The sequence below is a fragment of the Eufriesea mexicana genome, unplaced genomic scaffold (genome assembly GCF_001483705.2).
Source record: "Eufriesea mexicana isolate 0111107269 unplaced genomic scaffold, ASM148370v2 scaffold354, whole genome shotgun sequence".
In the NCBI taxonomy this organism is placed as follows: domain Eukaryota; kingdom Metazoa; phylum Arthropoda; class Insecta; order Hymenoptera; family Apidae; genus Eufriesea; species Eufriesea mexicana.
The window spans coordinates 995,855-1,018,057 of record NW_016908520.1 but is presented as its reverse complement, the minus strand read 5'-3'; the positions used below and the strand labels follow the sequence as shown (position 1 = coordinate 1,018,057).

The following is a 22,203-nucleotide window of genomic DNA, read 5'->3' as shown; positions in this document are numbered from 1 at the left end:
CCACGAGGCACGGCGCTCGGTTGCTCGTTAAAAAGCCAGCTTCGCTCGCTCCCAATATATCACGCCGGTGGCAGCTACACGGCTGACACGGACGGACGGCTCCTCCAGAAAACCGGCGATCTTTGGGACTAATGGGATTTTAACTAACGATCGGTAGAGAAGAAGCGAGCTCGGCTGGCGACGAGCGCCGGGCCAAAACGATCGATCGATCCGATCGCTGCGTCCATCGAATTAACGATTCTCCTTTACCTCTCCCTTTCTCCTCGCCTTTCTTTCGATTTCGAGGAAGAGGGCCTCATGCTCTCCGATAAATTGGATTCCTTTGTGTCGCGGATCGATTGCTGGCTCTTCGTCACGATCCAAGTTGGCATAACTGAATTGCGGAGTTTGCCCATCCTATAGATCGTTGCCGAAGAAACGAGTTGCGACGTGGTGATTGCGATCTCGAGGTTCCTCCTGAAAATTAAAATTAAAATTTATTTAAATGTCATTATCACGTAAATGTCTCCACGTTTATCCGTGTCGTTCGGAAAGGTAGTAACCTGATTTTGGAAAGGTAAACGTAAAATACCTAAGCGAGGAATATCACAGTGTACCGATCACGTTAATCATCGTTATTCCAATTAATTCCCTTCTAAAAAGGTATACTCTTTGCCTTCGTATTACCCGAGAAAATCACACGCGTCGATCCGAAAGAACGAAATCGAGCTCGGTGCTCGATTCCGAGAATCGCCGAACCAAAAAGATCATCATCGAGGAATTAATCAAGCTCCCGCCCAGGTTTCCACCAGCCTCCTCTCGTTCGCTCTCTTAAAATCCAGGCGGGATCAAGCACGCGATCAGCATACCGCGCGTATCGCGAAAATCATTATCGAATTGCTCGAGCGATTTCGAGGTTCGTCCAGCGAGGCCTTTCTCGTTAAATCTTCAATTAAAATTCGCTGATCGACTTTCCGGCCCCCTGGCCCCCTTCCTTTGCACGCCCGCGACGGGAACGCAGTGGCATGGTCGGAACCCCGGCAGATAACGAAGACTATCTCCCGGACGACTCGGTGTTCCTAATGATCGAACCTCGGGGCCCGCGGAAGGACCGCGACCACAGATTAGATAGGTCCCTACTCGAGTTTTTACTCCGATCCCAGCGCGATTATTCCATTTAACGAGCGCAATATGCATACTCGCGGCTTGCCTTGGAAGCTCGAGTCGAGCCGACGAAGGAGGTCCGGCATCACGCGAAATCACGCACCGCGGGACCAGTCGAGAGAGACACGCTTCTTCTCTCTCTTCCGTACGCGGTTCCTTATCTCGCCCCTTTCTTTCGCCATTAATTAACCACAGGACGGCTTATCGAAGCTGGCCGAGCGTAGCCGGGAAGCAGCCACACGCTCGCGATCGGCTGAACGCTGGCCGGTGACCGGCGGCGGTGACTGGGTCCGCTACGCAGAAAATTGAACGATCACTGCGCGGTCCCCGCGGTCCCCGCGGTAACCGGACGTCATCGACGTGATTCGATTATTACGGGCCAAACGTTCGGGGCCCGCCCCCTTTAACGACGAAACCAGCCAGAAGAAAGCCGGATCCCCCGTGTAATTACAAATTTTTTTGCCGCACCCGAAATCCCTCGTGTCGTACCTTTGGTCGCGCATTACGCTCAGAGTAGGGGCCCACGGGCCCCGGGAACACGCGCAACCGACCACCCAAATAATAAAACGTTCGGCTCTCGAGCAACAAACAGGCCCTCCTCTTCCATCCTCTTCTCTCCGCTTCTCTCCGCTCCGCGCCGCTCTGGTCCACGTCTTTTTTACGCGACGGGCATTAACAGGGCAGAAGAGGGCCGCTAGTCGATTTTTCTCGGATCGGTTATCGGCTGGACCGGCCACGACGATAAATCTCCGCTTTATCCGCCCGTCTATCTTCCTGCATCTTCCACCAGCCGATGGTTATTGACAACCGTCGCTGAATTAACGGTACGGAACCGTGGATCCTCGCGGGTTTGCGACGTAACGCGAGGCTGAAAGGCGTATTCCTCGAAGGACCAGTGCGTGGTGTGTCGCTATAGCCTTAGACCGGAGCGTTGCGAGGCGGGTACAGCGCGTTTCGCAGGCACGGATACACGAAGATTACGAATGGACGAGAGTTAACGGAGAGACAGGGACGTGTAATTTGCCGAATAACACGTTTAGCCTGGACCATGCGTTATTAATTCGCGAAATCGCGGTGTCCTCGCGTGAGCGACCACGAAGAGGTGTTCGATGGGCACTCGTGGGAAATTATAGGGACATTGTCGATCGCGGAAGGATCTTCCTCTTCCTTCTTTCCTTTCGTTTATTCCAGGGTCCTCCGCCTCGACCAGGACCAGACGTTGTTATTAGTCCGCGCTGTTTAACTTTTCGGCAACGCTCCGCCATGCCGGACTGTTATTCCCCGCTTCGTTTCGTACCTCCTCTCGAAACGGGAATTAATACGCGTTCTTCATCCCCGGGCTAATAAGATAGAAGCAGCGCCTTTTTCTTCGCTCTCTGGGACCTCGATTCGACGAATAATTCGCGGTTCCTGTCTTCCTTTTTCCCTTTTATTTCCCTGTTAGTTTCCTTTTGTTTTCCACGAACGTCGCGACCGTTGGTCCGTGGAACCGATTCCAATGGCATCGTCCAGATCATCGGGCCCATCGTTTGCATGACCGTGGCGAAGCGTTCCGAGCTGTCTGTTCGCCGCGAGAGAGGCAAAAGCCGCGGTATGCGGTTTTTAATTCGCGGCTTGCGTAACGGGTACGCGATTTCAGAGGGAGCAATTAACGCGCCGTGTCAAAAGGACAACTGACGCGTGTTCGTGGCTAACGGAACCCGGAGAACACCGAGTTCCACCGAGCCTCGTGATACGCATGCAAATTCCGCCGGGAATCGATCAACCGGTATCCCATGCCGCGGGATCGTTCGCTCGTTTTATGCGCCACTTCCTTCCCTTTACCTCTCCTCTTTCTTCCCAGCGATGCTGCGAATTAAAAACGGGAATCACGCCGATTTTTCGTGTTCGCCTCTAATCAAGGATGGCGCGGACAAAGCAAACACTCGAATAACTTCAATCGTCGTTTCGAGATCCAGATTATAAATCTCCTCGAGTTTTCCGGGGTAAGTAAAGAAACGCGGCAGTGATCGGTGACGACAGTAAGTTCTTCGCTTGGATCTACGCGTTAGCGTAATTTGCATCGGATCGGAAAATTCTACGTTTATTCTACGTTTATTTTACGAAGGCACGAGTAAATAAATTCCAGGGCGTCGCGAGAAGTTTTCAATGGAAGATTCACGCGTCACCCAGAAATGTAAATCGAGAAATTCATTTGCCGAAGGAGGGCGAATTTCGCGACAAGTGGTATCAGACGCAGAAGCCAGAGGCAAGAAGGCTAGCCTGCGAAGCCACGAGGACGGAAAGACGCGGCGGATTTCCAAGCGGCGGTGGCGGTGGTGGCGGAGGCCCAGCTGGAATCTGGTATCTATAGCCAGCCGACGAATACCTGAAGAAAGATCATTAAAATCCTTGAGCGTATGCGCTCGCGCGGTTTGTATCCCGTCGCGTATCCATTACGCCTTAATTTCGCCAAGGTCTTTCGGTAAACCGCCCCACGGATAATGCCTGCGGGAATAATCGAAATGGAAATGAGCAGGAAACGAGGACCTATCGCGGGGAATAGAAGACAAACCGAATCTCTTCTAATTTGTTTCGAAATTAAAATATCGCGCGTCCATCGAGCACTCCTTGGTACTGGGACTGGAAAAAATTCGGAGAGTCGTTTAGGAATAGTTGGGCGATAGTAATAGTATAGTAAGACAAGGTTCACGCGCGTGACAGATGGATCCTGGACGGGAACACGGCACGATCCGTTCTAGGAAATTCCGAAATCGGTGGAAAAATCGACTATCCGCAAGCACGAAGGACCGACTAGCCGTAGATCCCCTGGAGGAGCTCGAAATTGGACGGAAACGAGGGTCGAAGGGTCCTCGTTATAAACGGATTTCACCCGTTCGGACATGGCGTAGGCCGAGTGGTGGAAAAAAAGAGCGGGAACACCCCGGGTGGACGAATTCGAAAGGATCTCACGACACGAGGGGAGACAACGAAGACAAGGCGGATGAGCACGGCAGCAACGGGCAAGATATCAGGCAGCACAGGTGGAATCTGGTATCTGACGAGAGGCAGCCTGGGACAGCGAAGAACGGGCAGAAGGACGAGAAAGAGAGAAGAAGAAGCGGGGCAAGAAACGGGAGAAGAAGACGAAGCAGAGAAAGAGAGAGAGAGAGAGAAAGGGCACAGATGTAGTAGTGGTGGCTAACACCCTTGCGTGCACGCTCGCGCGTTTTCTCCATCCACCCAGAAGCGCGTGTGCGTTTCGCCTCGAATTTAGCCCCTTCCGAGACCCCCCAGTCCTCTAACCCTTGCGCTGGCTCGCTCTTGCCTCTGTTGCGACTGTAATAATGTGCTCACATATTGGAGTACCTAAGGAGCCTGGGGAGAGGAGAGAGCGAGAAGACGAGTCTCGAATCGTGGGGTGGGGAAGAAGAGACTGACGGGCCCCGACTGGACCAACGCGCGCATCGCGTGTACATACGCGCATATACGTTCGCGTGCGTACGCGTGTACGTATACACGCGGATATACACACACGCGCGTTCGCGTGCGCGTAGCAAGGGGAATACGTGAACTGGCGGGAAGGTGTGCGAGCGCGTTAAGCGTGCCCACATGCCTACCAGCGGTAATAAGAGAAAATAAGTAAAACCCTAAGGTACGATCCGGAGGGGGCATAGGGCGGTCGAAGGTGGAAAGGGGGCAAGAGGGAGAGCCGTGGCACGAAGAAGGAACGACGGGAGGGAAAGAAGGTGGTAGAGGAGGAGGAGGAGAAGGAGGAGAAGGAGGAGGAGGAGGAGGTGAACCTGTTCCCGAGGGAGTTCCTTGACCCTCGGGGGGCACACTCTCCGTTGCGAGCCTTCGAGAGACGCGAGAAGCCAGCGGTGTAGCCACCATGATGCCCGCCGGCTAACTTCTCTCGGGGCCCTCGAGAGCAAAGCCAGTCTCGACGAAGAGAGTCCAGAGATGCGAGCGGAGAGAAGAGACGGAGAGGGATACTCGGGCTGCGGTAGGCAGACGGGAAAAAGATGAAGGATGAGAGGCCACCGGGAGAAAGAGACGGAAGAGCCGATACGGGGGCCCACGGGGTCCGCTGGCGAGAGAAGAAGAGAGACGGGAGGCAGCGCACCACCGGCGCAGCAGTATCCCACTACTACCGGCTGTCCGTCCGTCCGTCCATCCGTCCGTGGACCACGGTGCACCGTACTGGCACGCTACCATCGGGGCATCGCGGCGCGGCTCGTCCGTCGGTCTCGCGGGGCTGCCGAACGGGGCACAGACGGAGAGGGAACCAGAGGCGACTCCGATGTTGCGCCGAGCCGAGTCGAGTCGGGCCGCGTCGCGTCCTCTCTTTCTCTCTCTCTCTCTCTCTCTCTCTCTCTCTCTCTCTCTCTCTCTCTCTCGTTCTTTCTCTCGCGGTATATACAGGTTCTTTCAGGCCGAGCTGACCTCGCCGGTGTAACGAGTGGAAGAGATCAGGGCTGCCGGGAGGATCGCGAAAATTTAATTTCGATCGCCGCGGGGATCGTTAAACGAACGCTCGTTTTTCTTCCACGAACGGGGGAGGTCTGGGGATGGGAATCGGCCGCGCGGCTGATCGCGATTAGGCTAACGCGATCGAGCATATCTGCGAGAGAGGAAAATTAATTTTAACGTCCGCGTCGGTCCGCGTGGATCGTTGGCAGGGTGGACGTACGGGTGCACGAATAGGCGAACGTCGAAGGAACCCTCGGCCGACCGGGTTTCTCTGGAGCAGTTCCGTTTCGCGGAATAACGCGAAAGGAGCCACCGCGAGCTACGAGACGCGACTAGAAAGGAGCTCAGTGGCCGGGTGAGGCCCGGTTGCCGGTGATAATTTATTGCCATTTAACCGACCGTCCCTTCGGCCCGCGCGATAACTCGACACGGGAATTACGTGGAACATCGTATACGGGGGCAGAAATTCAATGACGATCCGCGCCGATGGCATTTCTCGCCGTGGGTGCCCACGGCACCGTGTCCCGCGATCCGCAACCTAACTACGGTGGACACGCGACAGCCGCCTATCCATTATTCATCGTCCAAAATCGTTCTTCCGGAATATACGTAATTTCGTCGGTCAGGCCCTCCTGCCCCTCAGCCACCCCTCGCCCTATCCTGTATCATTATATACTTTCGCGTAGCCGGTACGTTTAACGTCCCCCGAAATGCCTCGACACGGACCACCTCGAGCCAAGCCGAAAATTGCACACGTCCCGGCGACGACGTCCGATCTCGAACGTAACCGCGTCGCGCGACGAGATATACTCGCGGCGTTGCGTCTATCCCGCGATATCCCGGCAGAGCCAGCATCCACCGACCGGGGCACAAGTGTACGATCGTGTAATGCCTTCTAGAAAGGCATCGCTTGGCCGAAGAGAGACGGAACCTCGCGGTCTCTCCGCGCGTACCAACACACGCCACGGTGGTCGCGGCCAATTCCCCTTACACACGATCATACACGAACGTTGCACCGAGACACACCGCGAGGGTAGGCGGGAGGGCGCTAGATCGGCGTCCGTGCGTGCACCACGAGCGCGGCGTATCCACGGCGGTGTAAGTACGCGGGACGAGCAGGCCGCGAGCGAGAGCCGCGCGCCGGACACGGGAGAGAGGCCGCGGACCGAGTGCGACGAGGAGAGAACGACGAGCTTGCGGAGCAAAGCGAGAGAGACGACGACACGGATCCATGGGGCCGGGGCGAAGAGCGGCCCCTGCGGTGGTGGGAGTCAGCGATGCTCCCGCGGGAGGTGGGACGAGTGGGGGAAGGGAGGCTGTTGGGGGTAGGGGCCCGGGTTGCGCGAGCGCGAGCGAGACGGACGGAGACAGGTGGCCCGGGTGCAACGGAGACGCAGGGTAGGGAGAGAGAGCGCGCTAGAGTGCGGCCAAGCGAGGGGGAGGGGGGAGGCCCGCAGGCCGGCCTGCGGCTCCGACTCAGTATCCCCGGAGCGACCGTCTCGTGTACCCCGCGGAGGTGCTGCGTTTCCGTGCTCCAGCGTGCACGACACAGCCATAACACGCATACACCAACGTACACGCGCCGCGAACCCGCCACACGGATACGGTTTTACGTGCACGTACACGCACGCCTGGCCACGCACACGCGACCAGACTCGTGGAAAGGTGCGCGTACGTACACGAGGCACGCGCGCGTGTGCCGTCGTCCACACACCTGTTCCTTCGGAGAGAGACACACGCCGATATCTCCGGCGACGAGAGACAACCGCGACAGTTGGACCAGGCGCGTGTTTATCGCGACCATTCGGCGTTCCAAGAGCACACGCCGCGAGCGAGGGGTGAGATCAACCCCCCTTGGTGGAAGCTGCGACGCGAGGACAGAGCACACGTCGTCTCGCCGTGCGCGTTCACGGGATCCAGCCGATTTCGACCGGCGACTCGTCGATGGATCACCTGTGGAGAAACGACCGCGAAGATCGCGGTGGTTAGTGTCCATCGGACTTTGGATCGTGGTCACTTCCTCCATCCGGATTCCCTTTGGATTTCTCCGTCGATCGAAGTCTCGAAAGTTCCGGTGAGTCGCGAGGACGAAGAGACGTGGAACCGCGGCGAGGTGTCTGCGGAATTCGGACAGAGTGTCGTACAACTTGGCATACTCCTGGCGTTTCGCGTGAATTTCGACGCGTATCCGTGAGCACGTGCTCGGTGAACGAACACGGTTGTTCGGAGAAGGTTGGCGAACAGGTGGGAACGGGACTGAGCGGATCGTCTGGACGATCACGCGTCGTTCTCGTGCGTCCTTTCGAGAATAATTCGCTAAAGAATTAGAGGAACAGTTCGGAGAATACGTGGAAGATCCTACGGTGGAAGTGGGTCGACGGGATCGCGAAGGATCCAGGAAGACGCGGCACACACGGCCTTATCGGAGCGTACGTCACGCGAACAACGACGCGACTCCGCTCGATTAATTACCGTCGATCGTACGAGGTGAAACGTACGAGCAGTCCGAAGGCGCAGCAGGCGCGGAGGTGAAAGGGGAAAAACGAAGAGGATCGTAACGACCTACCGATATCGCGCGATCAAAGGCAACCGTACGAGGGAAAGGTACCTGTCGCGTCGCGAGAGTGCACGTAAACATCTCGAAGCCTCGTCCCGCATCCTGGATCGACTCGTCCTCTCGTTGGAAAGTCGAGTCGATCTCTCGCTTCGAGCGATCCTCTCGTATCCCGGAGTGCGCGCGATATCCGAGACGATCGGCGAGGAAACGGAACGGAACTCTTTTCGTCCACCGGATCCCGATGGTCCGTATCCGTGCGATCCTCGCGAGCTTTCGCATTCCCGAAATTGAGCCGCTAACCTGAACCAGGCGTAAGGAAAACGGAAAGCGGGTAAACAGTGTTAAAGAGTGTTTTCGAAATAAAAAGGAAAAAAGTGTCTGCGCAGAGATTACGTGGTCGTAATACGGAAAGGTTGAAGTTGGTACGAAGTGGAGAACCGTGAGATTCGTCGTATCGACAGCAGTGGCTCGTATTCGGTGTGTGCCCGCGGACCGGAAGTAGCAGTAATAAATATCGAAGAAGTGAAGTGTGCCCGATCGAGGAACGAGGGATCTATAACAGGTCGTATGTACGGTGTGAAGAGTGTTTCCTGAGCCTGATCGGATTCGTGGAATAACGTCGACACGGGATATATCGTGGAGCACACGAGGAACAAGCGATCCATACGATAAATCGTTAGGAGTGGCTGGAGAAGAGCGCAGGTGACCCACGGGGAATGGTGATGCGGTAGTCGAGGGATTCCTCGAGGAAAGACATGAGGGCGGCCGCCGCCTACGTCCTGTTCCTTGCCCACCTCATACAGGTAACGTGTACGCTTTATCTGCCCTATTCGCGACAACGGGTCCTCTTCCGTATTCGGACTCATACGGGCATGTACCCTGTCGCGCTTTAATCGCGTTTAACGCAGCCGACGGACCGCTTCTCGCTTCTCTCGCCAACCTCCTGGCAACTCCAGAACCGCCGATCCCTTCCTGCGGAAGCGGAGATGGACCCGAAACGTCTCGGAGAAAATGGCTGCGGGGATTACCCGCGTGGCGAAACCGGTGGACGAGGTATTTAGGGCAGCCTGGGAACGTGGAATTATTGGCAAACCGCGTGTCCGATAGGGCGTATACCCGTCGCGGTCACGGCCGATGCGATCTGCCGGCGAATTACCGAACATTAAGGAAAACGTGCGACTCGATAGCCGATAATCAAGGCGCGAGAGACGGGGCGATTACTCGCCGATGCCGAACGATAAGGTCGCGCGGCTAGATAAGCGGTGATTACCGGCGACTAGCCGCCAAGCGAGCTGTATCGGTGCCAGATAGGAAAAAAAAGACACGCGATTACATATTAATTACATGCATCAGGGTGAACGAAGCGCAAACTGTCGCAAAGTGGAACGATTAGATAAGTAGCGGCCGGCTCGGCGATGAATCATTGGGACGAGGTTTATTAACTTATCTTAGACGCTAATTCGATGAACGCGTAAAGACAGTCGGTCGACTCGACGTACCATACGTACGCACTCGTCGTTGCCTCTCTGTCACCCTCTCTATTTTCCATTTCCATCCTCCAGTAGTTATTTCCTTCTTTTTCGCGCTTCTCTCTGTGCTTTTCGTATCTCGCGTCGCGGCGTAGAATCTTGTGCAATCTCTCGGGTTCGGAATCTCGCATCCTCTGTTCTGAACTCCTTCTGTGTTTAATTTCGGTCCACTTTTGTTGCACGACAACATTCCATCGCTGCGCCATCTCCTATTTCCTTTGAATTTCTTCTTCTCAGTTTTCTCTTCGTCTTACATTTTCGTCGCGTATCGACAACACGACGAAACACTGGACGGAGATAATCGAATCTAACCACTGCTGCCACTTGGCCATTACGCACACGTTGCCCATTAATAACCAGAAAACGGCGCAGAACTTCCCAAGAGCGCTTTCCAAACTGTCCCATTGTCAGCGCGACCGTCTCTTCCGCTGCGCGATTTCCACGATAAATTACAGGGAGCCGAGATCGGGCAGCCGTAGCAGCCATCTGTAAAACCTGCGAACCTCGAACCGGTCGCACTCGATTTCGTGACGTCGCGACGCCCTGAGAATCCGCCTGTGAGCCGCGTGTCGAGGTTAGGACGGCGCGCCGCATCCTTCTGCTTGTTCTCATCAAGCGGATACATGGTTACGGTGTACCCGCGGCCTTTTTTCCGCCGATGTTGCCTCGTCACCCACACTTATCATCCGCCACGGCATCTTTGTCCCTCTTTCTCCCGGTATTACCGCTCTCGGAGGGCCGCGCGTCGCGCTATTGTCCGCGCCGCGGTGCCCGTCGAAAAATGTGCAACACGCCGCATCGGTGCAATGGGTCGGTCTTATTTGTATCTTCCTGCGCGGTTATTACACGCTCTCGTGCACGCGTTGTGTGTTCGGCAAGTGTGGCCGGGACACACGGCGTGCAGGCGAGGGCGCGCCAGTCCCTTCCTCGAGGGTGGTAGAGATCCCAACGAGTGTTCCATATGTATACTCCATTTTCGTGTTTGGGTAAAATCGATTACGGTATTGGTATAAATTTGCACACTGTATACCTTATTTTGTTTTTCACACGTTGACTGCCATGGTGGTCACCATTTGTCACAGTGACCAAAGCTTGTCTGCTTTTTGAAAAATGTGGATGAATAGACAATATTGCGAAGTGAAAAGTGCGTCGTTTTTTCTTGTTTCTTCATCACAGTGTTTCATAATTCGTTATATCCTAGGAATAATGGTAATTTTATTCCCAGTATACCATATAGAAAATGTACGACAACGTGCTAATCCTCTCAGCGATATTTTGGTCACGGAAAATAGCAATTCGAAGATTTCCTGCCGCACGGTCGACGATATTTTTTGAAATAGCAAATAGAAAAATCGTATATTTCGATATTTATTAAATGGCTACTGAAGTTCACCTCTCGAGTGCAGAGTTAATTTTGAAATGAAATGTGGGATTTTAATTTCGGGGTTTTAAATACACAGCAAATGTGGTATTTTGCGAAATAGAAAGCGTAGAAAGTTTTTGATGCATTGTCTTACGAAATATTCGTTTCTCGTAATAGGTGAAATCCTGTGGGCGTACATAATGCGTTAGGCGTCTGGATAATTGCGAAAATTCGCGTGTGTCGATCATTTTTCTCCTCAGGATTCGATCTGCTTATCGATTGCTAATTAATTACAAAAATTCCCTCTGGGGACTGTTACTCTACTTTACGAACGTGCCTTACGTCGTCTGGAGTGTTTTTATCGCTATTTTACGCAAATTTTTCAAGGTGGAGTTTGGTCTCCACGGATAAAATTTGGACACGATCGTGAATGGTTAATTTTGGAGTCACTCGGTTTCCCATAGACAGAATTTATCGCGTTGGTTCACAGGTGTGTCGAGGATTTCGTTATTCCGAGCTCCCGAGTGTAATGGGGTTTTAATGGTGATTGAATTTCGATATAATCGGTATTGGTATTACCTGCTTACAAAATGTTTCATAATTAAATCTCGATAAGCTTAAACATACACGAATCCCTCATTTGCCAAATCGGCCAGCCCCACGGGGCCGGGATCGGGAATTTATTTAAGCAGTAATTAAGCGTTTCGGTAATAAAGTTTAAAACATTCGGAAGATCGAATTAATCACTTCGAGTGACTCATATATACACCTCGGATCCTCACGGTCGATCAGGATTTTGTAACAACACAAAAACCAACCTGTAATATACGAACCGCTCATTTGCCGCTTCGATTAACTCCGCGAACCCGAAAGTAGAAATTTATTTCGAATATACAAACTTAACCCTCGATCCGGTGCTTCGACTCGAGAATAAAATAAATCACCTTGACTACTCCAATAATAATTAAAACACGAAATTCCAAGTACACCTTTGTCTCGATAAAAGTCGTCGTTAATTCTAGGGAAGTACGCGTAAATCAGACAAAACGACACCATCCTTTGTAGATCGGTGATACTAAATAATTCGCATCAGTCGAGAATACCTATATTTGCATCGTTGCATAAATAAATCCTAGTTACTTGGTTCAAGGACCTAACGAGTCTTACGATCAGTCGTCAACCCCCAAGGGTGTGAAGATCTAAATAAATGGCGGTAAAGATAGCTGGTAGAACGATTAAAACTCGGAATAAGGTTTAACAAAGGGAGACGGCGGAAATGCTGGGATTTGAAGGTCTAGAAATTCGGTGGACGAAAAACAGCGCGAACGGGAGCTGCGAAGAAGCTTGGAAGCGCAATCTCGTTGACGGCTAAACACAGCCTCCGTGGAGTACGGGAGAATCGGTGGTCCTCCGCGATACTCGCAGCAACCCCTTCTCTCTGGGGTAATTGGGGCTCGGGAGCGAAAAGCTGGCGCAACGGGCCACGAGTTATGGCGGGTAGGAGGCCCTTACAAATGACTTTCGAAGAAGTGCCGCGCGGGAAGCTGGGTCCAGGCCGCGTCGTTCCCTCCATGATTTCGGCCTAGCGCAATTAAGCGCCGCTGCTGCTCTCTTTCAATTACAGTCCGTGGCGGAATTACCGTTATAACGCGCGGTGGCTGCCGTCTGAAAAACCTTCGCCGAAAGTATTCCGAGAAACCGATACCTCGGCCCCCGTGGAGAACGCTCTGTCACTTTGCTCTCGTGCACCACGAAGCTTCGCAGTTTAATATCACGTCCGTCCCGAGCCGAGGCGAGCGAAACAAAAGGCGCGAACTGGAGGAACCGTGGCTGGTCGCCATCTTTGCCACTCTTTCGTGCGACCTGGAGGTGGTGTTGCTTGTCAGGTGGAAATTTTCCGTGATGAAAGGATCATGCGATGGGGAAAGTTTGGAGTAGGGGTTTCAGTGCCATTTTTTGGTCTTTCGACGATCGAACAGAGACGTGTTCGAAAATTGAACTGAAAAGTTGAAATTTTCTTCCATAAATTGGATCTAGAAATATTCGCAAATTGAAATCGAAATAGATACAGCTGGATAGAAATAAAGGTGACACTGGGGCTATTTTTAATCTATAGAACGTTTGACTCGAGATGTGTCTCAAATTTCAAATTGCAATTTTTGCAGGGAGAAGTAGAGATCTCAAGAAGGGTGCAATATTTGAATAAATTGGATACTCGTGTTTAGAAATATTCGCCAATTGATATCGAGATATTCGTAGGTGGATGAAAGCAAAGGTGTCACTTGGATTGTTCACGTGGCTGTTACAAGTCGCATCAGTGTCAGTTTCAATTTTTTAACGAGGAGATGGAGAATTTATTTCTGGATAAATTCATGAATGGAAAGTGGTTCGTCTGCGAAGAGGAATACAGGCCTCGAAAAATATCGGTCATTTAACATCGAAATTCGAAACTTGCAACGCCCGCAGGGACAAGTAAGGCTGTAGCAAAATTAAAATAAAAACCGGCTTATTTACGACATTATAAACCGATTTTAATATGGTTTTTAATTATTTAACAATGGTATTCGATATCTACTCGAGGATCGACGAACCGAAATTTAAGCAGCTGCGTGAAAAATTCAATTTAGCGTCGAATTATACGCAAGGCTGCTGTAAGCCTTGTTAACGAGATTTAATATTTCGAGATACAGCCATAAACGCAAATTAGCAAGTGTAAATATAAAATGAGAAGAAAATGATGTCTCGGAAGCTTCATCGTGCATCGAATAACCAACACGCGAACAGCTTTTTCGTATTCCTGAGCGAGAAACTATCGGATAAATTCCAAACAAAAATGGCTTCCACGAGCGTGAAAATTTCCAGGAATATTCGCATGTTCGCACCTCTGGGTAGAGACTAACGATAAGCAGTACTTGCTACGATCCAATCGCATTCTTCGCTCTTCAACGACGACTCGAGGATCGAGCGACGATCCAGCGGCACTCGTAGATCCCTCTCAGGTGTCGATACACCCTGCAAGAGATCGCTAAAAAGGACGCATTTGCACGTGGCGATTTTCCCGCGAAGGAATTCGACGGAACGACTGGATGGAATTCGACGCTCGTCGACGAACGTCGGCCAGCCCATTAAGCTCGAAATTGCACGGGATGCTTGTAGCAATTATCGTAAACCCCCGTTATGGAGGCCGGTACGGGAGATCGATCTGTGTCTGGACGTGGAATCGCGCACGCGAAATCCGACTCACTCGTACACGGCTGGGATTTTTCTCGGTCGACTCGATTATAATTCATCGTCTCCACCGTCGGCGCGTCTTAATTATCCGGCTTGAACGTGCTCGAAGGATGGATCGAGAGCCGGCTCTCTGGGAGAAAAAGCACGCGGCCAGGGAGAGAGAGCCGAGAGGCTGAAGAGGAGATCGGTCACGCAGAGTCCTCGCTAGACGCACCTCTAACTCCTGCTTTCCGAGTTACTCCCGTTTATTCACCCTGAAATGCTCTAGCCTTGCCTTTCTGCCTCTCCAGATTTTAACCCTCTTGCACTTTAACGGAGGTGAAAATGTTGTAACGAAATTATACCAGTTCTAAGAATTTTTTAAAGAATATTTTACACAAATACTGAAAGGGACCATCATTTTATCTAATTAATAGATCAATACCCTTGGCTTGCTATATCTTCCTAACTGACCCCCTGTAATTTTAATTTCCTTGGACCCCGTTCGAATTTTCGCTGTTGGATTAATTCACCGAAATAGAAACTTTCACAGATGTGAAATAAATCACTTATTCTTAGTCAAGGATGACACGTGACTTTTTCGCGCTTGACCTATAAAAAATTGGATTTATCAAGATGGAGTTTTGGAGACAGACGTGGTTTCTGGACCTACGGAAGATCTCGAGTACCTTCTAATTGGTTCCCTCTCGAAATGGTCTGCGAGTCGAGTGGAACGGGACTGCTGGAACGGTACCCGTGGTGAAAAAAGCTGCCCGATGGTCCGAGAATCGTTATATTACCCAGGGAATACGTAATGCGAGCGAGCGACCACGCGTGGGAGCGTGTGCTCGCGCGAACATTGACATTCGCGCGGAAGAATAGAGGAACGGAAGATCGGAAAGAAAGGCGGTCGCGATTAATCAACGCCAGCGGATGAAACTCGTTCGAGCGAACTCGATAACCCTGTCAGGGAAAATTAGCTCGAACAAGCGCGTGCAAATCGCACCTGAGACGGGTTTTTACGGGAAAGTTAACGTCTCAACTACCGCGCGCTCCTCTTCCGAATCGGCGTGGAATTAATCATCGTCGGCGCCTAATACACCGGATTCGAATCGTCCGTGTCGAATACCCATCCTCCGTCACCCGTGCAGGCTCTTCGAGACGAATGGAACCGAGTCGTCAGCCCGGGGCCATAAATTAATAACGGTAATAACGCGTCTTTATCTCTCGGTAATCAGCCAAAAAGAGAGGAAGGAGAAAAAGGGGAAAATGGGGAAGAGCGCGGAAGAAAGGGGGGGAAAAAAGCGAGATAATGGTCGGTAAATCACGAGCGTGTAACGCGGAGGGAGCCGAGAGAAGAGGATAAGAGGAGGAAGAGGATAAGGAGGAACGGGCGCGCGTTAAACCCCGCGGAAACGACGCGCAGAGACGATCAGAGGCGTCCCACGCGAGAGGGTTGAGAAAAAGACGCGCGTATTGCCCGCGGCGTTCGACGACGACCCGTTTAGCGCATTAGCGCGGCAGCTTCCGCTTTTACCCTGGGAACCGATCTCTCTCCGCCGTCGTACTCGTTCCCGTACGAGCGTTCTTCCTCCTCTTCTTGCGCCGCTATCACCGCGGACAATTATCAGCGGGCGTGCCCCGCTCGAGGAGGAAGCTCCGCAGAGGGCTGTGTACGCGAATCGGTGCCCCGATCGAACGAAAAGGGGGAGCGTCGGTGGATCGCGCGAGCGGCGTGGCGTGGCGTGACGGAAATGATAAACGCGTGGAACAGGTGGAAACGCAAGGACGACTCGCGGAAGTACCGTTGAGGAAAGCGTCGCGTCGATGCCCGTCCCGGATAAGCGGAATGCAAATAGGCTGGCTGGTCGAATATGGAGAAAAAAGGCGGCGGCGAGGGATAAATTATTCAGACGATCGATCGGGAGACAGGCGTGATCTGTGACTGAAAGTCGAGCTAGGGTAGAGGAGGATCCGTCTGACCCACGCGAGCGTCAGAGGAGAGGAAGAAGAAGAAGAGGAGGAAGAAGCGGCGTACACGGCGGAGCGCGGAGTCGTCGCGTCGGCTGGAGCGGAGGCGAGTGTGAAAAGGGATAGAGAGCGACGAGAAGAGCGAATACCGGGAAGGAGGTGAAAACAGGGAGAAAGAGAGACGGGTAACCGCTGCCGAGGCAGAGCTGGGCGGGTTAAAGCGAAGCGTTTAGCTGGCGGTCACGCGAACCTCCTATAAAAATCAGCCCCGAGGCTCGACTCGCCGGATGCTCGCCAGATAGACAGATAATACCGTCTCGTGGCGGTGTTACACGCCGCGATCCTGTGTGCTCTGCAGCCCTGCGTTTCTACCCTGGCTGCAGCGTGGCGCACAGGTGCGTGCCTGCGAGTCCTTCCCTCGGCGTCCGACATCTTCGACGCGGTGGCCGCGGGAATAAAGCCAAGAGGCTGACAGTGGCGGCCAAGAAGGGGTTTTACGAGTTCGGGGAACGCGTCTGATCGGAGGGCTGTTCCCGAGCAATTTGCGATAAACGGGGACAATTCTTTGACGGGGGAGCCAAGTTCGTTTGCTGACCCGCAATGGAAGTGGGTCTCCTCGAGTCTCGATTTAGCTTCGTTCTTCCTGTTCTTCCTTCTCGACGAAGTAAGAGGTGTACATGGTTGACGACTGTTCCAGGTGTCAAAATCGATTTTGGAGAAACGTCGTCGGTGGAAAAGAAAGCGCCCGGTGCGCTAGTCGAGTTAGAGACAAAGGCTACTGTCGAGTCTGGCGTGGTTAGACTGGTCGTTAGGCGTCTACCTCTTCTTTCCACCTCGGCCGTCGTTTATCGACTTTGAGAGCAGAAGCACGGTAATTTCACGGGTGTCGGCTGGAACGAGTGACAAAACAGCGAATTACTAACGGTCGGCCTAAGACCGTTTCCACGGTAGCACTTTGGACAAAAGACGTCTACGTTCCTCGTTCTCGTCGCAGACGTTTCGACACTCGTCGTCGTCTCCAAATAGTCTGCTTTACTTCCCCGAATATATCTCGAGAGCGTTTTACCCCGTACCAGAAACCCCGATAATGACAGCGCGACGCTCTAGTCTCCGTCTCTACACTCCATTTAAATCCTGGGACGATTCTCGACGTCACAGGCGCTCCGATTTCCCTTTGTTTTCGCCAAGTGGAGTTCCGAGAGACTTGGCAAAGTGACCAGCTGGGACGATCTCTCCACCAGATATCGATTCCTCGCAGCTCGAAACCAGCCAGCTTCGTCGTCGCTCATTTTCATATCCACTGGCCCCGGCCGCTGTGGACCGTGATTAAGCGCACACCTTAACGCTCGACACCCATCGGTAAACCGTTTTTCCTTTTTAATTTATCGTCACACCGCTGGATTCGCCGGCGTGTACCTTGACAGCCACTGTCACGCGTGCTTACGCAACGTGTAATCGCCGTTGATGGGCCGAAGGATCTATAGTCGCTCGATTAGAGACTCGGCGCGCCGCGTCCTCGCGGAGCAGGTCTCAGCGGCGCTCTGGGCGACGCGGCCGATTGTTTCTCGCGTCGGGACGTGAGTCTTCCTCGAAGCAGCGGACGTAAGCAAAGGGTGCAGGAGAAAATTGCACGCGAAATTTACACCCGAATTCGAAGCGTTGATCGCCATCGCCTCCTCACCCTCCTCGTCCATTCGCTCCGTGATTAATTGTCGTCCTTCGAACCCGATGATCGTCGCCGGGTCCTCGCGCCGGTGGGACGATGATTATCACCGGGAGACATAAATTGTCGCGTTTCGACGTCGACGAAAGACGGCAGCCGGCCGGCAATGAAGAAAACAGGTTGTTATCGAGACCTCCGAGTGGCACGAAGTTCGGGATACCAGGGGTATTAGTTAATAGAGCGAGACTAACGTCTGCATCGTGGCGGACGCCTCTAGTCCAGCGAGTGTCTTGACTCACACCTGTTCTTCTTGTTTCGAGCGTTCGATTCCCGCCAGGTAGAGGGATCAGGTTGAAGAAACTGGACGATCCCGGGCCGGAGAGCCGGGCCTGCTCGTCGATCGTGTTTCATCCACCCTTGACCGGGCCAACAAAAGCTCATCGATAACGGCCTGCCGTTTTTAGTAGCGGCGACAAGTTCCCATGGCTCTTCCCACGGGGAACACGATACACCCACGCAACGATTACTCCTTAAATCGCCTGAGAAAATGCCGATCGACCCGGTAAAAATTTAATCCCCGGCGTCGTCGAGCTCTCGCCGTAGCGTCCAGACCGGTCAGGAAATTGCGTCGGGTTCCCCTGTGTACACACGGGGAATTCCTGCCGGGTAATTTGGTAAATACAAAGAACGATGCTTCTCGAGAGGGTGCCTCGAGAAGCTGTTCCAAACTTTCCTGCGAGTTTTTCACCCATTCCCCGAAAGTTTCCCTCTTCGTCGAGGGCTTCGTCGATGCTTTCGAGCTTTCCTTTTGTAAATATACCGATCCCGAGTTTTAGTTTGCTCGTTAAATATCTAATTTTTCCTGTTCGATATTTGATCTCCCGAAAAACAGCGGATATCACATGGTTGGAAGCGTAGAGGCTTGAACCAATTAGCGAATCGCCAGATCCATCTTATCGCTGAGTAATTTAATTAATTTGTCAATTCGAAAGCCCATGATAGGGACTTGGAAGATAATCGAAATTTCTACGACGGTAAATAGCCCGAGTTTGCAGGGCCGAGACGGAAAAACGCGTTAAACGATCGGCATACTCGATCAACGTCGCAGACAGGACGCCCTCGCGTGCTTCCGCCGTTCTCCGAGCGTTCTCCACCATGGAGACTTTCACTGGAAAACAAGAGACCGGGCAACAAAGCGGCGAGGATATTAAAAGAAACGATCGGATTAATTTATTCCGTCTGTCCGGCGAGCAGGCCGGAGTGGAGAGGCGATTAAAACGGAGAGAGGCATCGTCCTTGCTCGATGATCGGTAGTCGAGGAGCAGAGGAACCGGAGGACTTCCCACGCGAGCTAACAGTTTTTAATTATTTCGGTAATTTGTGGCCGATCGGCCGGCTCTGGCCTGGCCCGGCGGGATCGTGTGGGTAGCGAATAATATTAAGTATAGGCCTCTCCGCGAAAAGAGAGAGATATATGGTCGTTGAAACGCACACGAGCACGCTCGCGTATGCGATACGAGCGACGAGGATTCGAGCGTGTTCCACGGAGCAACGATTCGTCCGTGCTACGGTGTAAAATTAAATGGTGCTCGTCGAGTCTATTTCGGCGGGGCAGGTAGCGGCCACCGGTAATTACTACCTACGACTTAGGAGCTCAAAGATAAAATGAAAGGGCCCGGACGATTTTCGAAACCGAATTCGCGTCAGTTGTTGTTGTTGTTGTTGCGGTTCTCCGCTCGGCGAGCACCCATCGCGCACCCATCGTGCACCCAGCGCGCACCCTCGAGAGCCAGCGCGTTTTGTTCCTTTTCCGGTTCGACGTGGGTCGCGTGAGCGACTGGTCCTGGCTCCGTCTCTCTCCCTGCCTTTGCATCGTTCCGAGGGAAACGAGGATCTCGATGGTCATCGAAGATGGGACGATTGATCCCGTGTATACGCATGGTCGAGGGAGAACTTCGTTAGGTGATCGGCCGGTTGATTAGATTCGAATGCGAGGAACGGCGCGGATACGGTTCTCTCGGCTAACTCTTATTTTCGAGAACGGTGAAAAATTTGGAAAAACGCGCGTGCATATACGTAACGCATATACGCAAGTACCATACCGGGAACCGGCAGGCTCGAGTAAATCGTTCGATTCGCTACGACCGCGTTCGGATTCGATTTCCTAGTTGCTCGATTTCCTGGATCGGATCGAGGTAAATCCGCAGGCTACCCCGTCACTCGCCGATTCGTGCGTTTCCGAGTATATCTGGCTTGGAAGTGGAGCGAATGCAACTGGAGTTAATTAGCATCCACCACGATAATGGTACTTTCATTGATCCATCCCCGTAACAAGCGGCCGGGTAGCTGGTTTTCAATTAAGATATTAAGCACACTCTCGCCGCGCTTTTACATAATTGCGTCCAGTTCTAATTAAGCATTTACATAATTACACGTATTCCGTTCAAACGCTACCCCGCCCCTGACTTATGCGCGCTAATGAGATCGCTGATAACAATTAACCCGCGTAATCGAACGTCCTCGTGCACCATTTACCCTCGATTATCTTCGATGATCGCCGCGTTTTCGAGAGTCATCCTGTTATTAAGCCGCTTGATCGAAGAGCACTCCGCCGGAGAGCAAGAGGAATACGGTTTTATCGATAATCCATTCCCATGAGACGCTTACAACCTGTTCCGTTCTCCGTCTCTTCGTTCTCCACCCCTTTCCACCTCGAGTGTTCGATTATTTCTAGGAAGCACCGAGGTATTTAACATTGTCTCGAGATCACGGATCATCCTTGACTCCCTGCTCTCATCACCACCTTCATTACCGTTACTATTATCCTTCGCGGACGAGACTGGAAACGTGGTCGCGCGAGAGTACGCTTCGAGGTAGCCACGGTTTGCCTGGAGAATTCGATTTAGCTCTGAACCTAATTGCTTCGCGGGTAATTTTACTGTTCGATCTTCGATTTACCCAGACACGGAAATCGAAGGATAACTACACACGCGTCTACGAAGAATGAAATCGAAATGAGCCACTGAGAACCAGCGAGAATGAGATTGTGATCTTGAAGAAAATTTAGATCGGGATTCCCCATAAATCACGACGTCCACAGCTAAACGCAAGAAGCAAGTACAAAGTTAGGTACACGCCCAAGCTGTTGGACGATTCCTCCCCGAAAAACGAGAGTGGAGCTGAAGAAGGCTACGAAGGACACCGAATTCCGCGGATATCCTTCGGGACGAGGATGGAGATTCCATGAGAACCGACGGGCAGGATACGGTAGGCTCGTTTCTCAGTATGCGTTCCGCGGCCGTTTTTTCGGTCGAATGAGTTATTCGTATTAACTGCCGCGATGTTCGACGCGCAGAAGACTAAGAGCCTCGGCGAGGTATGGCTGGCTGCACCTTGGCTATGCGGAAAGGAAAGGCTGTTCTCCTGCGAATCGGCGCATGGACGGCAACAGAGAAACGACTCATCCTCGTCGTGCACGTCGAGGCCCGGCCAACTCGTAACAAGTCACGAGCAGAGGTGTATACGCGTCGACGGCCACGGTAATGCTCCCAGAAGGGCCCTAAAACGCGCGTAAAACCCTCTCCTCTCGTGTACCAGGTGTCCAGAAATCAATCTCGCGACAGACCGCCGCTCCTTTGTTTCTCCGTGCCAGCGACCGATCGCTTTTTTACGGGAATCCTTGGTGGTCCGCCAACATGGCGGCGTTTTCGGCCTGCACGCCGGCCTTTGTCCCTCCGATCTTTCTCACTTCCTTCATAGACTCCCTTGGAGATGCAGAAACCATAATCGAGACGAAATAGTCACATTTATTCGAGTCGTGGATAAAAGTTTCTGAGAGTCTTTCGAATAATCGAATAATCGGAACCAATATCTTTGATGCGATGATAGGTTAGGTTACGTCGTCCTAGGAAAATGGCGACTACCGCGCTTTTCAAACTGCTTTTGCTATTCTTATGTTAAGCAAGGATTCTTTTATGTGATCAACAACCTCAACAACTCTGACGATTGGAACCTTCTTTAATTTTGGAAAAGAAGAAAAGAAAGGAATTTTAAACTGAAAATAACCTACTATTTTCTTTCCTATCTTTGTCATTGAAGATGAACTAAAATACCACATTACAGGTTATTAACGTCTACCTAATGACGCCATTGGAGTGCATGGGGTTAACAGTGGAATTACCGAACTGTATTCGCTGGCTAAATGTAGTATACATTGTAGAACAATGAGAATAGATAGGTACAACTACACTTTCGTGACAGTAAATATTAAAATTACATATTTTCGATATTTAAAAAACTATCATACTTTGGTAGC

General features: G+C 52.2%; 1 protein-coding gene across 1 annotated transcript in view; it reads left to right on the top strand.

The window, feature by feature from the left end:
- Positions 1 to 8,907: 8,907 nt before the first annotated feature.
- The window catches only part of Ser (protein serrate), a 53,042-nt gene continuing 39,746 nt past the window's right edge, over positions 8,908 to 22,203 (top strand). The window contains exon 1 of the mRNA XM_017912186.1: positions 8,908 to 8,955. Coding sequence (XP_017767675.1) covers positions 8,908 to 8,955 — 48 coding nt within the window. The remainder of the gene's footprint in view (positions 8,956 to 22,203) is intronic.